A 19,966-nucleotide genomic window follows, 5' to 3' on the forward strand; every position below is an offset into this window, starting at 1 on the left:
CGGCGCGTCCTCAAAACGCAAAACCGTAGAAACCTGTTGAATAAGGTCAGGCAGCTCATCTTTCTGAAAAAGGCGCACCACGGACGCCTCGTCACTGGAGAACGGGAAATCCGACAACCCGCCGCCAGCTTCCGTCCCCTCCAGAGAGTCCTGGAACTCCTCAGAAGGGTCCAGGTCCTCCTCCAGACCGACCCGTTCCTCCGACCACAAATTCTCGTCCCACGACACCCGCGGACGCTTGGACAAGGGAGGCGGCGGAGGGGACGTCACGCCAGACGAAAGAGGCAAAGCCGCAGGGAGCGCGGAGGAAAACCCACCCCCCGAAACCCCCTGGGCGCAACCGGGACCCCCAGCCGCCTGAAAATAGGCTCTGCATAAAGAAAAGAAAAATTCAGGAGAAAAACCCCCGAGGGTCCCAAGGGACTCCCTGCCACAGCAGGGGACCCAGCAGAACCTTGCCCCTGCATAGTCAAAACAGGGGGAAGGTCACCTGAGGTGGAAGACAAAATGGAGGGGCCAGACAGAGAAGATGGCGGTTTTCCCGCCAAAAAAGCTCCCTCCATAGCCTGAAGCGGCTGAGAAACCTGAATAGTCTCAGCCGCTAAAGCAGGCAAGCCGGCATCAGCTGTCAAAAAATCAGCTGAGAGGGAATCCGTCGGGGAATCCCTCCGTGGGCGGTTGTGGAAGACCGGGCTTCCCCACTGCTCCAAGCCGACTCGCGAGGCACCATCGGCGGGGAGCTCTGGGCGCCTGCAGCCGCTGCCGACGGAGCTCCACCACCTCACCGACCCAAACCGCCGAGTTCAGGCCGGCCGCGAGTGCCTCGCGGCTGGACTAAAATTGTGGCCTACTCCCCCGGAGAAGGGCACAATTGCTCCATACGCGACCTAGCTATAAAAAAGTGCTGGTTACATGAAAAAATACAGTAAAATACAGTTTTCTTAAAGGGAAACAACCCTTCAGACCAGCACTACCTCAGGATTTTTTTTTTTTTTTTTTTTTTTTACAGAACAGACTCCACAGGCTCTCGAAGCAATATGCCTTGCTTGACTTAGGGGGCAAGGCTTACTGCTGAGGCTCCTCTAAAAAAATGTGGGGAGGTGGAGGAAGTGGGGGGAGGGACCCCGCTCGTGACCCGCCGGGTTTGACACCCCCGAGGTCGGACGAACCCCCAAACAGAGTCCGCCCAAGCTCCGTCCGGCTAAAAACAGGGACAATAAACCCCCTAAACAAATTCCAACAGCCCTACCAAGAGAGATGGGTACAGATCACATCAACACCTGCTGGAGACTGAAAGAAGACTGGGGGAAATAGAGAGGAGGGGCTAGGATATACTGTCCCAAAGTTTTGTTTTCAGTCTCCACCTGCTGGTCATGATTAGATATATACCCATTCGTAAAGTTAACCTCTACTGGTCTGGAGAGTGCTAAAGAATGGATCTTTCTTGTGATTATTTATTCAATTCAATTCAATTTTATTTATTCAATTTTCTATACCATTCTTCCAGGAGAGCTCAGAACAGTTTACATGAATTTATTCAGGTACTCCAGCATTTTTCCCTGTCTGTCCCTGTGGCTCACAATCTATCTAATGTACCTGGGGCAATGGGGGGATTAAGTGACTTGCCCAGGGTCACAAGGAGCAGCGTGGGATTGAACCCACAACCTCAGGGTGACGAGGCTGTAGCTTTAACCACTGCGCCACACTCTCCTCCCAATAAACAGTGGAGGACCTACCTTCAACCAGTGGTGTACCGAGGGTGAGTTGCGCCCGGGGCGGTGGTGTCCCTTACCTCCCCCCCAGCTGAATATGCAACCCCCTTCTCTCGTACCTTTTTAATTTTTCAGGCGGGAGCAACATCACGAACTTGCTTGCCGCATCATGTCGTCTATTCCTCCAACGTCACTTCCTAGGCGCAGAGCCCAGGATTAACTTCAGAGGCGACACCGACGCGGGCAGCAAGTTTGCAATGCTACTTGCACAGGGAAAATTAAGGTAGTACAATGGAAGAGGTGAACGCGCGCAGCAGGAGGAGGGACAAGAAGGAGCTGGGAGTGGTGGAGAAGGGAACGGGTGCCACCACTTCTACCAAGACCAAGTCCGGGGCAGACCACCCCCTCCCTGCCCCTACCCCTCACTTCACACAGGGACATACATAGTTTCAAAAGAGGGAACTCATGCCAAGTGTACTTACCAGAAGGCAACCTATCTACAACACATAGGAGCAGAGCAATAGGCACAACAGGCCGCATACATTGGTTAATCATGGGGAATACAGTGTTCCCCCGCTCATTTGCGGTCTGCTCCAACTGCCTCTTCCTGTAGTAAAGTTGGGCTACACCAATCAGGAGCTGCGTGTCAAAGCAGCTCCTGAATGGTGTAGCCCAACTTTACTACAGGAAAAAGTGGTCGGAACAGACCGTGAGTGATTTTCTTCACCCGCCGGTGCTCAAGCTGCCCTCTCCTGCCTCTTGACAGGCGAAAAACCACATTTGTGGTTTTTCAAAATTCTCAGAACGGAAACCCCGTGAATTTGGGGGGGGGGGGAGTACAGTACATGCTAGCTGAGTCAGTTCACATAGAGGTCTTTAGTCCATATATAGAGGACCAGGACAGTGGTTGGGTCTTTGAAGAGGAAGGTTTTTACTGCTTTCCAGAAGTCCATTAGGCTGTCCAGAGACCTAATCTGTGTGGGCAGCAAGTTTCATTGTTTAGGGAGGAAATGAGAATGGGAGCGCTTGCGTTCTGTTTCCCGTAGGAGGGATCCTTGGGGGGAGGGGGTGCTGTTCTTGCCATTGTAATGTGAATTTATTTTGTACCGATTTCCTTATATTGTTGGCGTTCATCTACCTTTCGCCTTGACGAGGGGCGAATCAGAAGAAAATGAATTACCTGGATGTGCGCCATGTAGGCCTGCACTACTTCAAGCCCATAGACGTCAATTAGCTCGTTCACCAGCTGAATCCCTTTCTGATTGGCCGCTACCTGCGCCCGTAGGTCAGACAGGTTGTCGTGGAGATTGCGGGTCCCACTGCTTCCTGGGATGAGGCCTGGAGCAAGTAAGGCCTCCGTCACGGCTAAAAATGGGAATTTAAAAAGAAAACACAAGGCAGGGACTGGTCAGTAATGGAGAAAATACTATGAGGGAAAAAAAGAAACAGTGATCGAGAAATAAGAAAGAGAAATTATAGGAAGGGAAGATGAAAGGAGAAGGGCCATGGTGCGTCCTCACCTGGAGTGCTGCGTCCAGCCGTACATGAAGAAGGACACGGTACTACTCGAAAGGGTCCAGAGAAGAGCGACTAAGATGGTTAAGGGGCTGGAGGAGCTGCATTACAGCGAAAGATTAGAGAAACTGGGCCTCTTCTCCCTTGAAAAGAGGAGACTGAGAGGGGACATGATCGAAACATTCAAGGTGCTGAAGGGGATAGACTTAGTAGATAAGGACAGGTTGTTCACCCTCTCCAAGGTAGGGAGAACGAGAGGGCACTCTCTAAAGTTGAAAGGAGATAGATTCCGTACAAACGTAAGGAAGTTCTTCTTCACCCAGAGAGTGGTGAAAAGCTGGAACGCTCTTCCAGAGGCTGTTATAGGGGAAAACACCCTCCAAGGATTCAAGACAAAGTTTCTGCTGAACAAGAATGTGCGCTGGTAGGGCTAGTCTCAGTTAGGGTGCTGGTCTTAGACCAGAGGGCCGCCGCGTGAGCGGACTGCTGGGCATGATGGACCACTGGTCTGACTCAGCAGTGGCAATTCTTATGTTCTTATGGTCCAGAATACCTGGCAGCTAAAACTGAGGGAAGGATTGCAAGCACTGATGTCAAGTTATCTAGTTCCCGCCTACTTTCAGCTCCTTGGGTCTATGACAGGTAGGGGTACCATAAGAAAGACCCCTACGAGACTTTTGCAGAGGGCACTGTAGTCTCACTGACCTCCCTGAACTCATAAACACAAGACCCAACTTCCACTCTCCTGGGCCTTACATAAGCATCTTACTTGGTGGGACAGCTTAGATAACGGGTAAGCAATTCCGGTCCTCAAGAGCCGGAGCCAGGTCAGGTTTTCAGGATATCCACAATAAATATGCACGAGATCGATTTGCATCTCAAGGAGGCAGTGCATACAAATCCATCTCCTACATATTCATTGTGGAGATCCTGAAAACCTGACCTAGCTCCGGCTCTCGAGGACCGGAATTGCCTACTCCTGGCCTAGATCATCTTCTCAAAAGGGTCCCTCCCCCCCCCCCCCCCCCGAGATCAAGTGTCAGTCACCACCAATGCAACTCTATAGGGTTGGAGACCTAGGGCCTTGGTCGACTTGTGCAAGGCCAGTGGTCACAGCAGGAGGTCCTACAGTGACGTGAAAGCTGCAGGTCAGCAGCGGGAAGAACCCTCCCCGGCCTCACATGGACTGCTGGCGCTGTAGATCTTCTTTCAATAGGACACACAGCTGTTTTATAGAACAGAAAAAGGCAGCAGACGGCATCATTTGATATGTCCAGTCACAGGCCTATTCCCCTTGTCTTATTATTTTCTTTTCATTGTTCCTCCTTCCAAAGAAAGGATTTATCCCCTGCCTTTTACTGACCGAGTCTTCATAATGTAACAGCACTCTTATATACCGCTACAACCTCGCAGCTCTGTGCAGTTTATAAATGAAGACGACTGCGCAAACGCAGGACTATGACAACTCAGCAAGAGTTTTTCTAATAAAGAGAAAGGTTTTTAACATCTCAGTAACTCACTCCCTCTTTTACTAAGGGGCGCTATGCTTTTTAGCGAGCACTAAACACGTGCTAAACGCTAACGCGTGCATGTTATCCTATGGTTAGCGCACCTTAGTAAAAGAGGGCTTAAAAGTTTTTCATCATTTCCTAAAATTAAACTAGGAATTGGAGCTGGAAATCAACTTACCAAAGCTCATTTCAGCCTTTGCTTATTTAGCTGCTTGTCTGACCCCTCCCCCCACCCCGCCCGCTTCAGTTTCTATTTTCTGAATGATATTTTCGTTAGTATTCAAGTTTTCTCCTCCTAGCGGTCTCTTTATTCAGCTCCTCTTAAGGACAATTTTTCCAATGACTACCCCCCCATGCCCCACCAGAGTCAAAGAGCACAGAAACATCACCCCAGAAAGAGAAGGGGTCTTCTAGAGCAGTGTTTTTCAACCTTTTTTGGGCAAAGGCACACTTGTTTCATGAAAAAAATCACGAGGCACACCACCATTAGAAAATGTTAAAAAATTTAACTCTCTGCCTATATTGACTATATATAAAGTAATTCTCTTGAATAGGAATCAAATAAACACAAAGAAAGTATTTTATAATGCTGCCACCGCCAACAACACCGTTGGCGGCGGTGGCACTCAATGGCTAAAGAGCCGCAGTTTGCCGGCCTAGGGACAACACTGGAGGGTGGCCAGCTGTGCACCCCCTTGGGACGTAAACCCGGGGTGGGGCAGACCGCCCCCCCCCCAACCTGGTATGCCACTATCTGTACCTCACTCCCTCCCTATGACCAAAAATTCTCCTTTCTTCTATTCCCCGTGTACACAACCATCTCTTTCCCTCCCTTCCTCTCTCCAAAGTCCATGCCTTCTGTGTCCAAACACTCATTCCCTCCCCCACCTCAGCATCTCTTTCCCTCCCTTCCTCTCTCCCAAGTCCATTTCTTCTGTGTCCAAAAACGCATTCCCTCCCCCACCTCAGCATCTCTTTCCCTCCCTTCCTCTCTCCCAAGTCCATGCCTTCTGTGTCCAAAAACCCATTCCCTCCCCCACCTCAGCATCTCTTTCCCTCCCTTCCTCTCTCCCAAGTCCATTTCTTCTGTGTCCAAAAACGCATTCCCTCCCCCACCTCAGCATCTCTTTCCCTCCCTTCCTCTCTCCCAAGTTCATGCCTTGTGTCCAAAACGCACTCCCTCCCCCCTTTTGTGTTCCGTGTTTGCCTCCCAGCCCATCTTTGCAACTTTCTCAGCAAAACAAAGCTCAAGCCGCGAGGCTTGTCTTCTGCTTCCTGCCTGCCCTGCCGCGCACAAATAGCCGAACGGAAGTATTCTCCGACGTCAGCGCTGACGTCGGAGGGCAGGCTTTGCTTAAGCCCTCCCTCCGACGTCAGCGCTGACATCGGGGAACGCTTGCGATCGGCTATATGTTAGCTGCAGGGCAGGCAGGAACAGAAGACGAGCCTCACGGCTCGAGATGTATTGAACTCCGCGGGTCCCCCGTCCAGCTCTCTCCTGTCCACGTGGGGCGGACCGCCCCTCTCCCTAGACTGGTGGTACTGCCCTGATGGCGGCCCTGACCGTACGGCACACCAGGCAACATCTCGCGGCACACTAGTGTGCCGCGGAACAGCGGTTGAAAAACACTGTTCTAGAGAGAAAGAGACCAGTCGTCTCTGGACTAAAAGCCACCTAAAGAGGAGAAACTCTCACAGAGAACTCACCGTCCTCTTGGAAGATTCCATCCTTCACCAGTTTGAAGGAAATGAAGACGGCGCCCTCTTGCTGCAGTGCTGTGGAATGAGGGGGCATGGAGCCTGGCGTTATCCCACCAATATCCGCATGGTGCCCACGGCTCGCCACAAAGAAGACTGGTCTGGGAACTTCCTTACGAAATACCTGCCCCACCCCAGGGAAAGAAAGCTTCATAATACACAGAGGAAACCAAAGAGCTCAGTTTCGTAACACAGGTGCGAGAGCCGAGTGTACTGAAGAGCAGCGTAATGGAGCTGCCCAGCAATTTATCCGCTAAGGAGGCATGCACGTGCAGAAGACAGTTCCCCCTAGGGGAGAGGGAGAAGGGATTGAAACACAGGTTTCCCTGCTAAGAAATATAAAACGCATGGGGGCTTGGGGAAAGCGGCCATGCCGAAGAACCTCAGTTCACATATTACAGAACTTGATTATCTTGTTTCTAGTTTTGAGCAGGTAGGTTTTTCCTGCTCTTTGCCACTTCCAGGGCTCAGATCTGGCACCCTGACCCTTCACTCCCAGCTACACAGGGAGGAAAGTACATGGGTTAAATCTGCGATGAGTAGGCTTGGGGATTTGAAAATAAAACCTCAGTGATCTCACACACTTCCCCACAGAAGGCCTGGGACAATTTCCAAAGGACCTTTTAAACATCAGTTCACCCGGAGAATGTGGTGAAATCAATTAGCTTAGCGGGGTTTAAAAAACCCCTAAAAGAAGAAATCCATAGGCCAATTATTCAGATGGTTTGGGGAAATCCACTGCTTATTCCTAGCATAAAATCTGTTTTACTACTTGGGATCTAGCTTATTCCCTTAGTGACTTGTCCGGAGTCACTCAGAACTGGGACTGGAACTGAGGCACAGTGAGGGGCAGGACTTGACCAGTGAAAGAGATGCTCAGCATAAAGTTAGTGATCCATCCATGCACTCATGGGAGGAAAAGGAGGTCAGTGAGGCACTCAGGGGAGGGGGGACAGGGAAGAACTTACTGGGGTAATAACTGTGAGGTCTGGGAGATGGCTGCCACCGGCACGAGGGTGGTTACTTAGAATCACATCTCCTTCTTTCAGGTCATCGCCGAGGTTAAGGATCTGAAAAAAAAAAAACCCGATCATGTAACGAACTACTATCAGATTTTGCACTGGCTTCCGATTGAAGCAAGGATTCTTTTTAAAATGGGTTGCATTTGTTATAAGCAAGAAACAACAACAAAGGTGAAGATCTGAGATTATTCCTCTATAAACCAACACGTTTGTAAAGGTCTAGTTTGTCGTATTCTGTGCAGGTTATTGGCGGTTGATAAATTTTTTAAATAAACAAACAATTGGTGCTCAATCCTTTTTATTGTATTAAATTCAAACTCGACAAGATTGTGTTTCGGCCCAAAAAGGGCCTGCCTCAGGAATCTAATCTAATCTAATCTTTGGTTTGTTTACATAGAAACATAGAAATAGATGGCAGATAAGGGCCCACGGCCCATCTAGTCTGCCCACCTTAATGTCCCTCCCCTACCTTTGCCCTGTGAAGAGATCCCATGTGCCGATCCCATTTGGCCTTAAAATCAGGCACGCTGCTGGCCTCAATCACCTGTAGTGGAAGACTATTCCAGCGATCAACCACTCTTTCAGTGAAAAAGAATTTCCTGGTGTCACCTCGTAGTTTCCCGCCCCTGATTTTCAACGGATGCCCTCTTGTTGTCGTGGGACCCTTGAAAAAGAAGATATCTTCCTCCGCCTCGATGCGGCCCGTAAGATACCGTAAGTTTACCGGGTCATCTCCCAGAGGAGCTCGACTCGGTTCACATATCATGAAGACTAGAGTACAGAGCAGAAAACATAGGAGAAGGAGAACTAATTAAAATCTAAAGTACATAAGAAAAATAACTATAATATTATCATTTCGTTGAGGCTGTAGTTAAACCATTTAAAAATTGTGAGAACAACAAAGTTTTCAGGAATTTACAAAATAATTGCAGCCTAAAAGCCTAATGGAGTCGGGAAGTTCATTCCAGATCTCTACAAACTTGAAGACAAAAGATCGACTGAGCTTCCCAGCAGATTTAATTCCCTTAAAGGAAGGGAAGGCTAATTTTTATCTTTGTGTGTTTCTCAAATGGCGAAGTCTGAGGTTATTCCAACATAAGGGGACAAAAGGATCAAATATTCCATAGAGAAGCTTGAAGATTATGCACGCGCATTTGAACTGGATCCTAAAGTGAATTGGGAGCCAGTGAAGCTTTATCAACAAAGGGGAAATGTGATCATACTTTCGTTTCCCAAAAATGAGCTGAGCTGCAGTATTCTGTATGAACTGAAGTCGTTTTCGACTGCTCTGCTTAATGCCCAGATAAACTGAGTTACAATAATCTAGCTGAGAAAGCCCAGTGGATTGTACCAACGTGAGGGATAAGATATACAAGTTCACATGCTCATATTTTCATATTGAGCCTTGGAAACACCGTCACTTGCAGAAACAGTCGAGTTTGGGTTTAATACAATAAAGAGGACTGAGCACCAATTGGTCACCTTCATAGTAACACAGTAACAGAGTAGATGACGGCAGATAAAGAACTGAAAGGTATGACCAATCCAATCCAATCTTTAGTCTTATATACCGGGTCATTCTCCCAAGGGACTCGAACTGGTTAACAAAACATAACTTAAGGAGAAATTAATGAACAAGAATAGGACAGGAGAAAGTCAGTAAATATCACCATTCAATTATCAACTAGAAAATTCTTAACAGATACACTTCTCCCTCGGTATTCACGGGGGATAGGGGCAGAGCCGGACCACGAATAGGGAAAAATCGCGAATATCTTCTGATCTGGCTCTGACCCACCTCCGCCTCCCTCCCGGCATCCTGTGGGCTTTCGGGGCAGGAGCGATCTTCCTATGTTCCTGCCCCGTGCAGATCGCCAATAGGAAATGACTGCCGTAAGTTCCCGTAGTCTCTCGAGACTACGACGGGAGCTCACGGCAGCCATTGGCGATCTACACGGGCAGGAGCGTAGGAAGATCGCTCCTGCCCCAAAAGCACACTAGACCATCAGGTAACATACATAATAACATAGTAGATGACAGCAGATAAAGACACGAATGTAAGGTAAGGCCAGGATGCCGGGGGGGGGGGGGGGGAAGGCTGGAGAGAGGCGGGAATGTGCTATACTATGGGGGGTTTCCCCCTCCCCCCAAAAAAACCACAAATATGTGAAATCACGAGTGTCGAAACTGCGAATGGGGAGGGGGAAGTGTACATCACCTTCCAGTTATCAGTTAGAAATTTCTTAAACAGATGCATTTTCAGGGTTTTTCTAAAGCAAGTCAGCGAAGAGAGAGTTCTAATATCTGAAGGGAGATCATTCCAGATTTTCACCATAGTAAATGCCAAAGAGTGTGAGAGCCTGCCTAAAGTTTGAATCCCTCTAATAGAAGACAATATTAATCTGAATTTATGTAGACCGGAGACGATAAGAATTAAAAGAAAGAGGAAACAGTGGGGAAAAAAAAAGACGGGATATTATTATTATTACTAGGGACCTGGATTGGCCACCGGGCTTGATGGACCATTGGTCTGACCCAGTAAGGCTATTCTTATGTTCTTAAAGTCCCCACGCCTGATCTTCCTAAGATGTGAATGACTGTCCACAGCATGAGGATTCTAATTAAAAACAAAGAAGAAACTGCATCTCCCACCCAGGAAAACTGGGGACTTCCCTCCTCTTCAGATTCACCGAGCTCTGGAATAACCTCACCTCCCCCCTTCGGAACCTGAGTGCTCTCCAACCCTTCCGCAAACATCTGAAAACCTGGCTTTTCTCTAAAATCTAACCTCTCCCCCTCTCCCACATCCTATCTTTCTACCATTCTTCTCCCCTCCGATCTTCATCTAACCCTTTCCCTGGAGTTCCTTTCTTATCACCATCCCTGTAAACCGTGCCGAGCTCCACGACCATGGAGATGGTGCGGTATAAAAAACCTAAGGTTTAGTTTAGTTTAAATGTCCTTGATGCAGGATTTTATTCAGTTGTAGACCCAAACTTTAACAAAAATGTGGATTCTTTGATTGTGACACGCTTTGACCGACTGAATAAAATCTCCGCAGTTTCTTCTTTGGTTGCAACTCTTTACTGCGAAACTGTTGGGTTCTTCTTTGTTGTAATCTTCTCTAAACAAACATACCTGAAACTGGACGGTCTCCTGCATGGCCCCAAGGTGCACGGGGATATGGGGTGCATTGGACACCAGGCCTCCATCTGGCCCAAACAGGGCACAAGAGAAGTCCAACCTCTCCTTGATGTTGGTAGAGATAGCCGTTCTCTGCAGAATCCGGCCCATTTGCTCTGTTGGTAGAAAAGAACAGCTAGAGATGGGCTCCCGAGACTCCAAAATAATGAAGCTTAGCATTTAGATATTTAAAAAAAAAAAAAAAAAATTGATGTAGTACAAAACTCTAGCAGGGCCAGCTCAGAATACATGGAATGGGCTTCAAGGTCACTGGGGTTTACGCGGCGGTCAGAGGATTGTTTTTTTTCCAACGCTTACAATTGTTGGCTGATTTAGCCCCCAGTATTCAGTGCAAGGCCATTTCCAGGGATTGGAAAGGACTGGAGATGGCATGAACGAGGGTTTATGTACCTGCAATACTCATGAAGCGATGGGAGAAGATGGAGAGCTGAATGGTGTCCAGCTCAGGGCCGACGGTGTGAGGTTTCCCGCTACCAATGGAAATCTTCACATCCCCAAATTCAGTGATTGAAGCCGTACAGTTTGGCTCCACCAGGATAGTGCTGAAAGGGAAGAGACATAAAGGATTACAAAAAGCCTACAACAAAGAGAAGGAGAGGAAACAGCGACACAGGGAGCGAGAGAAGACATGGAATGGAGGGGGGGACACATGGAGTTAGGAACAGGGAACAGAAGGATCTTTGCTCTGTCACTCTACCTCGATCCTCAGATTTCCACAACCTCCTTCACCTATCTCAGCTCCAGACTCCTCAGCACTTCTATCTTGCCCTCACCTAACTCTTAAATTGTGCTGCCAGTCTGATGCTGCTCCTATGGAAGGGGCCTTAGGCGTCTGGGCCAATCAGAGCCTTAGGCTCCTCCCTGGCGGATCCCAGGATGCACCAGGGAGGGATTTTGAAGAGGTGGGCCTGCTAGCTGGAGGGAGTAGGCATACCTCTAACCAGCCATTGTAAACAAGGTAAGGGGGAGGGGCGGGTGGTTGTCAGAGGCATGGGGGGTGTCGGGGGGAGGTTACATGATAGTGGGAGGAAGTGGGCATCTCTCCCGCTACCTGGGAGGTGTTGGGGGTGGGCATTGCTTGGTGGCAGGAGGGAGTGGGCATCTCTCCCACTGCCCGGGGGGGGGGGGGGGCGGTTGCTTGACGGTGGCTATCATGCCATACTTTCCTGTCAGTGTCTGAGCCAATCAGCGCTCAGGCACTGATCAGAAAGTAAGGCAATGAGAGCTCAAACTTGTCTGCAAATTTTAGCTGCAAATGTGGCACAATGAGGTTAGGGAATCACGCAACGATTATAGAGAATTGCCGTCATTTCCTATGCGCGGCACCCGGCTGGAACCGGTTTAGCGAGCGCGTTAAAAGGCATATTTTTAGTTTTGAGAATCCGCCCCTCAGTCACTCCTTCTGGTACCCCAGGTGGCACTAATTAATTGAACGAACCACACAGTGCTTTGTATCTATGGCGTGTAGCATAGATAATCTGCTGAGAGAAGCGTCAGTGTCCAGGTTCACAGTGTGAGTCAGCTCGCTGTTCTCCGTTGTACTTACGCAATGCTTAGAGCTACTGAGGCCGCAGGTGCGCACAGGCCAGACTTATGCAAACAAGGATGAAAACCGTCAGACCCTGCAGAATTTTATCAGCCATTCTTGTAGTAGTTTCAGTGGTGTAGCGAGGGTGCCCCTCCCCCGCTGCTTCCCTGATCCCCCCCCCTGCCGCGCGTGCCTCCCTTCCCTTCTAGTTGTTCACCGCTGTGAGTAACAAGTTCAACGTGCTCTTCGCTACCCTGGCGTCTCTCCCTCTGATGTCATTTCCTATGCGCGGCACCCGGAAGGGATGTCGGCGGAAGAGGAGGAGTGGGAAGAGGCGGAGGGGGCGGACAGGAGGAGGGATGCCTGCGCCCGGGGTGGACCGCCCCCTCCCCCCTACTAGGCCACTGAGCAGTTCTTACACTGGTACAAAGCCACAAGGTCATGTCACTTACTCTGATTCTCCACAATGACTAGAGACCGACAACTTGTTGAGCAAAAAGGTTCAGAGGGTGATCAGTGTCCGCTTTCTCTAGTTCACCCGGGATCAACCACCACGCCAACTGAGGGACATGATTATGATCCAGACAAAAAGGGAAATTTGGAAACTTCCCGAGTAAAGACTGATCTGATTCTCTCCTCCCCCCCAGTCCTGCCTGCTCTGCCATGTTCATGACACCACCTCTCCCCGAGGCCCCCAATTCTAGTTACACTCTAATAAAGGAAGAGCATACCCTCCCCCATTCCACCGTGTTGCCCATTTCCGCCCTTCTCTCCTATTACGATTGTGGTTCAGGCCTCCTTCCCATTTGTTCCAGTACATCATGTTATGCTTTTTGGTCTCAGTTATATCCCCCCAAAGATTTTATCATTTTATTTTCTAAGTATTGTACATCGCTTAGGCATCAAATTTTAATAAACATGAAACTTCGTGGAACCCACAAGGATCCTTAACTGTAGGATAATCTGCGCTTCCAATGTAAACATGATTTCTGGAGCATCAACAAGCAATTCTATATGTCCATTTTCCATACAAAAGGAGAGGTTTTATAACTTGTAATTGTAGATTATAGTAAAATAATACAGATTAGAGACCCTTTGTTATAACTAAACTTGGCTCCCCGAGTTGGAGGTTTGGTTCCTTCTCCAAGGACAGTCAGGCTTCCTCCTTACCTGTTCTTGTCAATGATAATGGCTGGGCCAGCGATGGCGTGGTCATACGACAAGTCTTCCAGGAGGTACACACTAGTGTCCAGGTAGCCATCCTCAAAATAGCAGCGAGTGACCTGAGGGGCAGAAGAAGAGTCACAGAGCTGGTGCTATGGAGACCTATAAGATCCAGACCACACCTAATATTCAGGCGGCAGCGATCAGTATTTTGTTTTTAAGCGCTGACCATCTAAGCAGCTAATTCAATTCCCGAGTCTCCTCTCCAGATGCTGGGCCCTCTTCCCCCTCACCCTCTAAACTAAACTAAACCTTAAGTTTATATACCGCATCATCTCCATGGTTAAGAAGAGAAAGGAAAAGGTTTACACGGGGTTCTTGATCTCACCCTTAGGTGTGCACGACACACAAATAGAAGATTAGATGAGATGAATTTATTCAATTTTCTATACCGTTCTCTGAACACAGTTTACATGAGTTTATTCAGGTACTCGGGCACTTTTCCCTGTCTGTCCCGTCGGGCTCACAATCGATTTTAAGAAAAAAATGGGATAAGCCTGGGGGTTCACTTTGAGGAAGTGCTTAGGGGGGAGGGTTCTTAGAGTGAGCAGACTTGTTGGGCCGATGGCCCTTTTCTGCCGTCATATTCTATGTTTCTAATGTGACTGGGGCAATGGGGGGGATTAAGTGACTTGCCCAGGGTCACGAGGATCAGCGTGGGTTTGAACCCAGAACCCCAGGGTGCCGAGGCTGTAGATTTAGCCTCTGCGCCACACACTCCCCCTTATTCATCCCTCCCTCTTCCCCACCTTAATCCCTTTCCCTCTCACTCTTGCAATCCCCCGTTATCCACCCAATCAGCCCCCTTCCCACGTTCTCACAGCTGGCAAGAAGTGCTTTATACCCACATCTGTCTCCTCCGCTAGGCGAGCGCAATCTCACAAGATCTACGAGACGCCATGCGATTCGTATCCTAACACTGGACCTGTGCGATAGAAACGGTTAATTGATGCTCATCTCCTGATGGCTGGATAGGACAAGGGCCCAGATTGAGGGGTGGGGGGGGGGGGGGAGGATGGATGAGTTATCAGTGACAGAGCGGCTGATCAGGACTCGGGCACAATGAGACTCTATTAAAAAGAAGGGCAGACGCTAGATTAGCATTCAGGTCCAGGGAGTTTTCCTGCCCTCCATTTCGGCGCTTGGGCCGTGAGATCATGCCCCGCCTCCCTAAACAGGGCTCACCCTCTCCACACGTGCAGGATGCCCAAAGGGTTTGATTTTCGTTTCACATCGAATCCCGGTGCTGCCGGTCCCTCGCACTCGGATGTCATCCACCATAATTCTGCGCTGAGGAATGGTGAATCCAAATTCCTTCAGGTACCTACAAACAAAAGCAATTTCAAAGTCTGCGACTTGTTTCACTCAAGTAGAAGGGAATGGCCAAAGCCCTGACAGCTTAGCAAGTACCCCAATCCCGTCTACCTCATCACTACCAGTACACGAGGTACCCCCAACTCAACCCATTCCCCAGCACTGCCGTGACAACTTCAACCTCAAGCCCCACCTGCTACCCATCACTGCCAGCTCAGCACACACCCTAATCCCACCCCACCTGCTACCCATCACTGCCACCGTAATTCAGTGAATCACCACTGTGTGCCACCAGAGACTGAAGGACACATGACATATACTGAGTGTCACTTCTGGTGTTCACACCTCTCCTCCCCCCACACAAATCTCGTCTCATTTTCCCCGAGCTTGGAGCCATGTCTGGAGCACCTCTGAGCATGTGCAGATATCGACATGATGATGCCGTGTGTATGCGTTCGAGCTCAGGGAAAATGAGACGAGGTTCAGGTGTGCGTGAACGGGATTATTGGGATGCCTCAAAAATCATTTGCTCTGTTAGTGCAAAGTGATGCACATTGGGAAGAATAACCTGAATCACATTTACTGGATGCTAAGGTCCACCTTGGGGATTAGCACCCAAGGAAAGGATCTGGGTATCATCGTAGGCAATACGATGAAACCTTCCGCCCGATGTGCGGCTGTGGCCAAAAAAGCAAACAGGATGCTGGGAAATATTAAAAAAGGGATGTTTAACAAGACTAAGAATGTCATAATGTCCCTGTATCGCTCCATGGTGCAACCTCATCTGGAGTATTGCGTTCAGTTCTGGTCTCCTTATCTCAAGAAAAATATAGTGGTGCTAGAAAAGGTTCAAAGAAGAGCGACCAAGATGGTAAAGGGGTTGGAACTCCTCTCGTATGAGGAAAGACTAAAACGGTTAGGGCTCTTCAGCTTGGAAAAGAGACGGCTGAGGGGAGATAGGATTGAAGTCTATAAAATCCTGAGCGGAGTAGAACGGATACAAGTGGATCGATTTTTCACTCTGTCAAAAATTACAAAGACTAGGGGACACTCGATGAAGTTACAGGGAAATACTTTTAAAACCAATAGGAGGACATTTTTTTTCACTCAGAGAATAGTTAAGCTCTGGAACATGTTGCCAGAGGATGTGATAAGAGTGGATAGTGTAGCTGGTTTTAAGAAAGGTTTGGATGAGTTCCTGGAGGAAAAGTCCATAGTTTGTTATTGAGAAAGACATGGGAGAAGCCACTGCTTGCCCTGAATCAGTAGCATGGAATGTTGCTACTCTCTGGGGATTCTAGAATCTTGTTACTCTCTGGGATTCCGGAATCTTGCGATTCTTTGAGATTCTATATGGAATGTTGCTACTCTCTGGGGATTCTAGAATCTTGTTATTCTCTGGGATTCCGGAATCTTGCGATTCTTTGAGATTCTATATGGAATGTTGCTATTCTCTGGGGATTCTAGAATCTTGTTACTCTCTGGGATTCCAGAATCTTGCTATTCTTTGACATTCTGAATGGAATGTTGCTACTCTTTGGGTTTTGGCCAGGTACTAGAGACCTGGATTGGCCACCTTGAGAACGGGCTACTCGGCTAGATAGACCAATTGGTTTGATCCAGTAAGGCTATTCTTATGTTAAGTGTGCTAGAGCAAAAAAAATATTGGTGGGACACTGCCCTAAGTCCACCTCACTGCATGCATCCCGATCCCACAGTACTACCCATCACTGCCTCCTTTGATTGCCACCTCAGAACATACCCTAAACCCACCCCACTACAAGCTCAGCCTGTGCTCCAGTCCCACCCCAGTTCGGCATAGACCCTGAAATCATCCCATCACTGTAGGCTCAGCAAATGCCCCAATCCCAGCACTCACAGCTCAGCATGCACCCTGATCCCACCTCATCCCCCAGCACTGGCACCTCAACACATGCCCTGTTTCCAGCCCACACCCCAGCACTGCCAACTCAGCCTCCCCCCCCCCCCCCCCGTGTCTCTTGCTTGCTCACCTAATAGTAAAAGTCTCCTTGAAGTCTCCAGCCTGGCAAGTGTCTTTGGTAGCCAGGCGGTCCCTAGCGGAGCACATGAGGGCACAGTCCGTCCGTTCGTAGCGCATGTGTAGGAAGGCTTCCGTGTTGATCTGGGACCTGCAGCAGGAGTTTATGCAAAGGGCTTCATTTAACTCAGTTTGCCTGTATAGTGCTCGAAACTGCAAAGCCGATCGGACACAGAGAATTACCTAAGAAATCCCTCTCGCTCCAGTGCCGCCACGCAGCGCTCCTGCAGTGCCACCACGCGCTCATCCAGCAGCGGGTAGGATTCCTGCTCATAGACCAGTGAGCAGGGCTCTTGTGCCTCGTGTACCACATCTGCCAGAGCCATACCATAGGCAGACAGGATCCCGCTGTGCCTGCAGGAACAGGAGAGAGAACTCAGGGGCTACGATTGGAGGGGGGGGGGAGGAAACAGGAAACCTGGGATCAAATTCTGCCACAGCACAGTTTATTACACTATGTGGGAGGATAGTGCAGCGGCCTGAGAGCCAGAGGACCTGGGTTCGATTCCCACCGCAGCTCCTTGTGACCCTGAGCAAGTCACTCACCCCTCCTCATTGCCCCAGGTACAAAAACTTAGATTGTGAGACCACTAGGAACAGACAAAGAACCTGTATGTAGTATGGAAACTGCTTTGATTGTAGCCCATGAAGGCAATACAGGCGTAGGCCTTCCTGCTGATTACAGCGGCCTGGCCCCCCACTGAAATCACTTCCAGGTCGCTGGGCCAGGAAGTGACATCAGAAGGAAAACCAATGCGGATGTGAGCAGCAGTTTCAAATTTATGGAACCATATGCCACGAGAGTTGAGACTAGAGGCAAATTTAAAATCTTTCAAAATTATGTTTAAAAAAAACAGAAGAAATTATCTGAATTATTGTGGTTTGTTTCTTTTTTTTAAAGAAGCATTCGGACAAGATTTAAATCAATCCCATATTACTCGCATTTTCTAAATGTTCTAGATCTTGTCAGCAGTCCGGTGAAATTTTAAAGCTCAATAGTGTTTTTATGATTTTATTTAGGAGTGAATGCTTTTTGATACGGTTGTTGTTTGTATGATTAGACTACAACGGCAACTCACGGCAGCCATTTTGATGACAGTTCTCCACGGGGCAGGAGCATAGAAAGATCGCTCCTGCCCCACATCACCGCTAGACCAGCGGTAAGGTCTGGGAGCAAAAAAAATCCAGCACAAAAAAATTGCGAATAACCAAATTCGCGAGATGGGAAACTGTGAATCGGGAGTGGGAGCTGTACATACTGTTCCCACACACTTCAATAACAGCACACAATAACATATACAAAAGAAGCAAAATCCTCAAACTTAACTTTACTATTGGCTAAAAATCTTCCAGCTAGAATCCTACACTCAACATATGTTTACAATTATCTATTAAGCAGGATTTGCTGAAAGCAGACCTGTAGAAAAGCTCTGCCATTTCCACGAGCGAGTGAACGTCCTGTTTGGCAAGGGGAATCAGAGTGCGCTCTGAGCAGACTGCAGGTAGCCTCAGAAATCGCTGTTGCAGCTCTGAAGCTACTTTTTGGGACGTAGCGGTATAAAGGGAGTGCAGTGGGGAGAGGAGGGTGAGAGAGCAAATTTCCACCAGAGGTGGAAGGGAGGGAGAGAGAGGTGCTGGCCCAGGTAAGACGATCCTGTGTTTAAGTGCTTTTTTGTGCAGAATTTCTTAACTTATAGTCAAGTATATACAGTTTAGCAGTGAGTGACCTGAGGGGCAGAAGAAGAGTCACAGAGCTGGTGACAGTATATGAAGACAGCGTGTGGCGTAATGGATACAGCTACAGCCTCAGCAGCCTGAGGTTGTGGGTTCAAATCCCACGTTGCTCCTTGTGACCCTGAGCAAGTCACCTAACCCCCTATTTGCCCAAGGTGCATTAGGTAGAGTGTTAGCCCACCGGGACAGACAAGGAAAAATGCTTGAGTGCCTGAATAAATTCATGTAAACCATTTTGAGTTCCCATAGGAGAATGGTATAGAAAACTGAATAAATAAATAGTGTGAAAAGTTTCAGCCTCTGATAGCCAGAGCTGGAATTGTGACATCATAATGCCTCAATCCACCAATAAGAGCCAACCTCATCAGTGATGTCACAGTGGCTGGATTGTCCTATGCTTGGATCACTTTTGCTACATTTTGATTTCTAGAGTGATGCAGTGGTTAGAGCTACAGCCTTGACACCCTGAGGTTGGGGGTTCAAACCCACGCTGCTCCTTGCGACTTTGGACAGGTCACTTAATACCCCCATTGCTCCAGATACATTAGATAGATTGTGAGCCCAAAGAGACAGGGAAAAATGCTTGTGTACCTGAATGTAAACCACTTAGACTATAAGTGGTATATAAATACATTAAAAGAAATAAAATAAAAAGAAATTATCTGAATTATTGTGGTTTCAGAAGCCTGAAGCTATGCATACTTATGGATGAAAACGGTCTTCATTCCCAGGGCCCGAGCAATAGCACAGGCATGCTGGCCCCCTGCACCGCCAAAACATGCCAAGATGTGACGTGAAGTGTCATGACCTTTAGCCTGAAGAGAAGAAAGAAAAAAAAAAGAGTAAGAAAAATGAGATTAGCTAACAAAACCTGAGGAATCTTTCAACATGCACTGAAACCATGATGCTCAAAGCTCTCCTCCTTTATTTAGCACTCACCCCATCACCTCTTGGTACTCCAGCTTAGACTGTAAGCTCTCTGGGGAAGGGACGGTAACCCCCATAAGGAACCCCGCTCAGTGATGAATAGCTGAAAGCAATTGATAAACAGAGGATGCCAATAATGGCATAAATAGTCAACCAGCCTACAGTTGGACTTTTTTGTGACTGTTGTGGTTTTTATATTTAAGATAGCCAAGGACCCCATGAGACCACTGAGGAAGGCACTTTTATTTTGCTCAAACACGGCCCATGTTGGGTCATTTGTATTTCATACATGATTTGTTTGTTTTTTTCTTGTGGATCACTTGCGACAGTATACATGAAAAAAAACATCCTAAGTCCAACTTGGATGTTTCCAGATGAACGTCCAAAGTTGGAGGGTCAAGAATGGCCATTTTCGAATGGCAAACTGCTGAACGTCCAGATATATAGAGATTTGGAAA

At 48.3% G+C, this 19,966-nt stretch overlaps 1 protein-coding gene across 5 annotated transcripts in view; it reads right to left on the reverse strand.

Annotated features, from left to right (window-relative positions):
* The window catches only part of OPLAH (5-oxoprolinase, ATP-hydrolysing), a 148,900-nt gene that overhangs the window by 47,979 nt on the left and 80,955 nt on the right, over window positions 1-19,966 (reverse strand). For all 5 annotated transcript variants that reach the window (XM_033933005.1, XM_033933006.1, XM_033933002.1 and 2 more), the window contains exons 11-20: window positions 19,284-19,396; window positions 17,031-17,201; window positions 16,801-16,938; window positions 14,660-14,798; window positions 13,421-13,533; window positions 11,113-11,264; window positions 10,657-10,817; window positions 7,465-7,566; window positions 6,446-6,620; window positions 2,893-3,077 (exon numbers count right to left, since the gene is read on the reverse strand). In XM_033933005.1, coding sequence (XP_033788896.1) covers window positions 2,893-3,077; window positions 6,446-6,620; window positions 7,465-7,566; window positions 10,657-10,817; window positions 11,113-11,264; window positions 13,421-13,533; window positions 14,660-14,798; window positions 16,801-16,938; window positions 17,031-17,201; window positions 19,284-19,396 — 1,449 coding nt within the window. The remainder of the gene's footprint in view (window positions 1-2,892; window positions 3,078-6,445; window positions 6,621-7,464; window positions 7,567-10,656; window positions 10,818-11,112; window positions 11,265-13,420; window positions 13,534-14,659; window positions 14,799-16,800; window positions 16,939-17,030; window positions 17,202-19,283; window positions 19,397-19,966) is intronic.

This window comes from Geotrypetes seraphini, chromosome 2 (assembly GCF_902459505.1).
Source record: "Geotrypetes seraphini chromosome 2, aGeoSer1.1, whole genome shotgun sequence".
NCBI classification, from domain to species: Eukaryota; Metazoa; Chordata; class Amphibia; order Gymnophiona; family Dermophiidae; genus Geotrypetes; species Geotrypetes seraphini.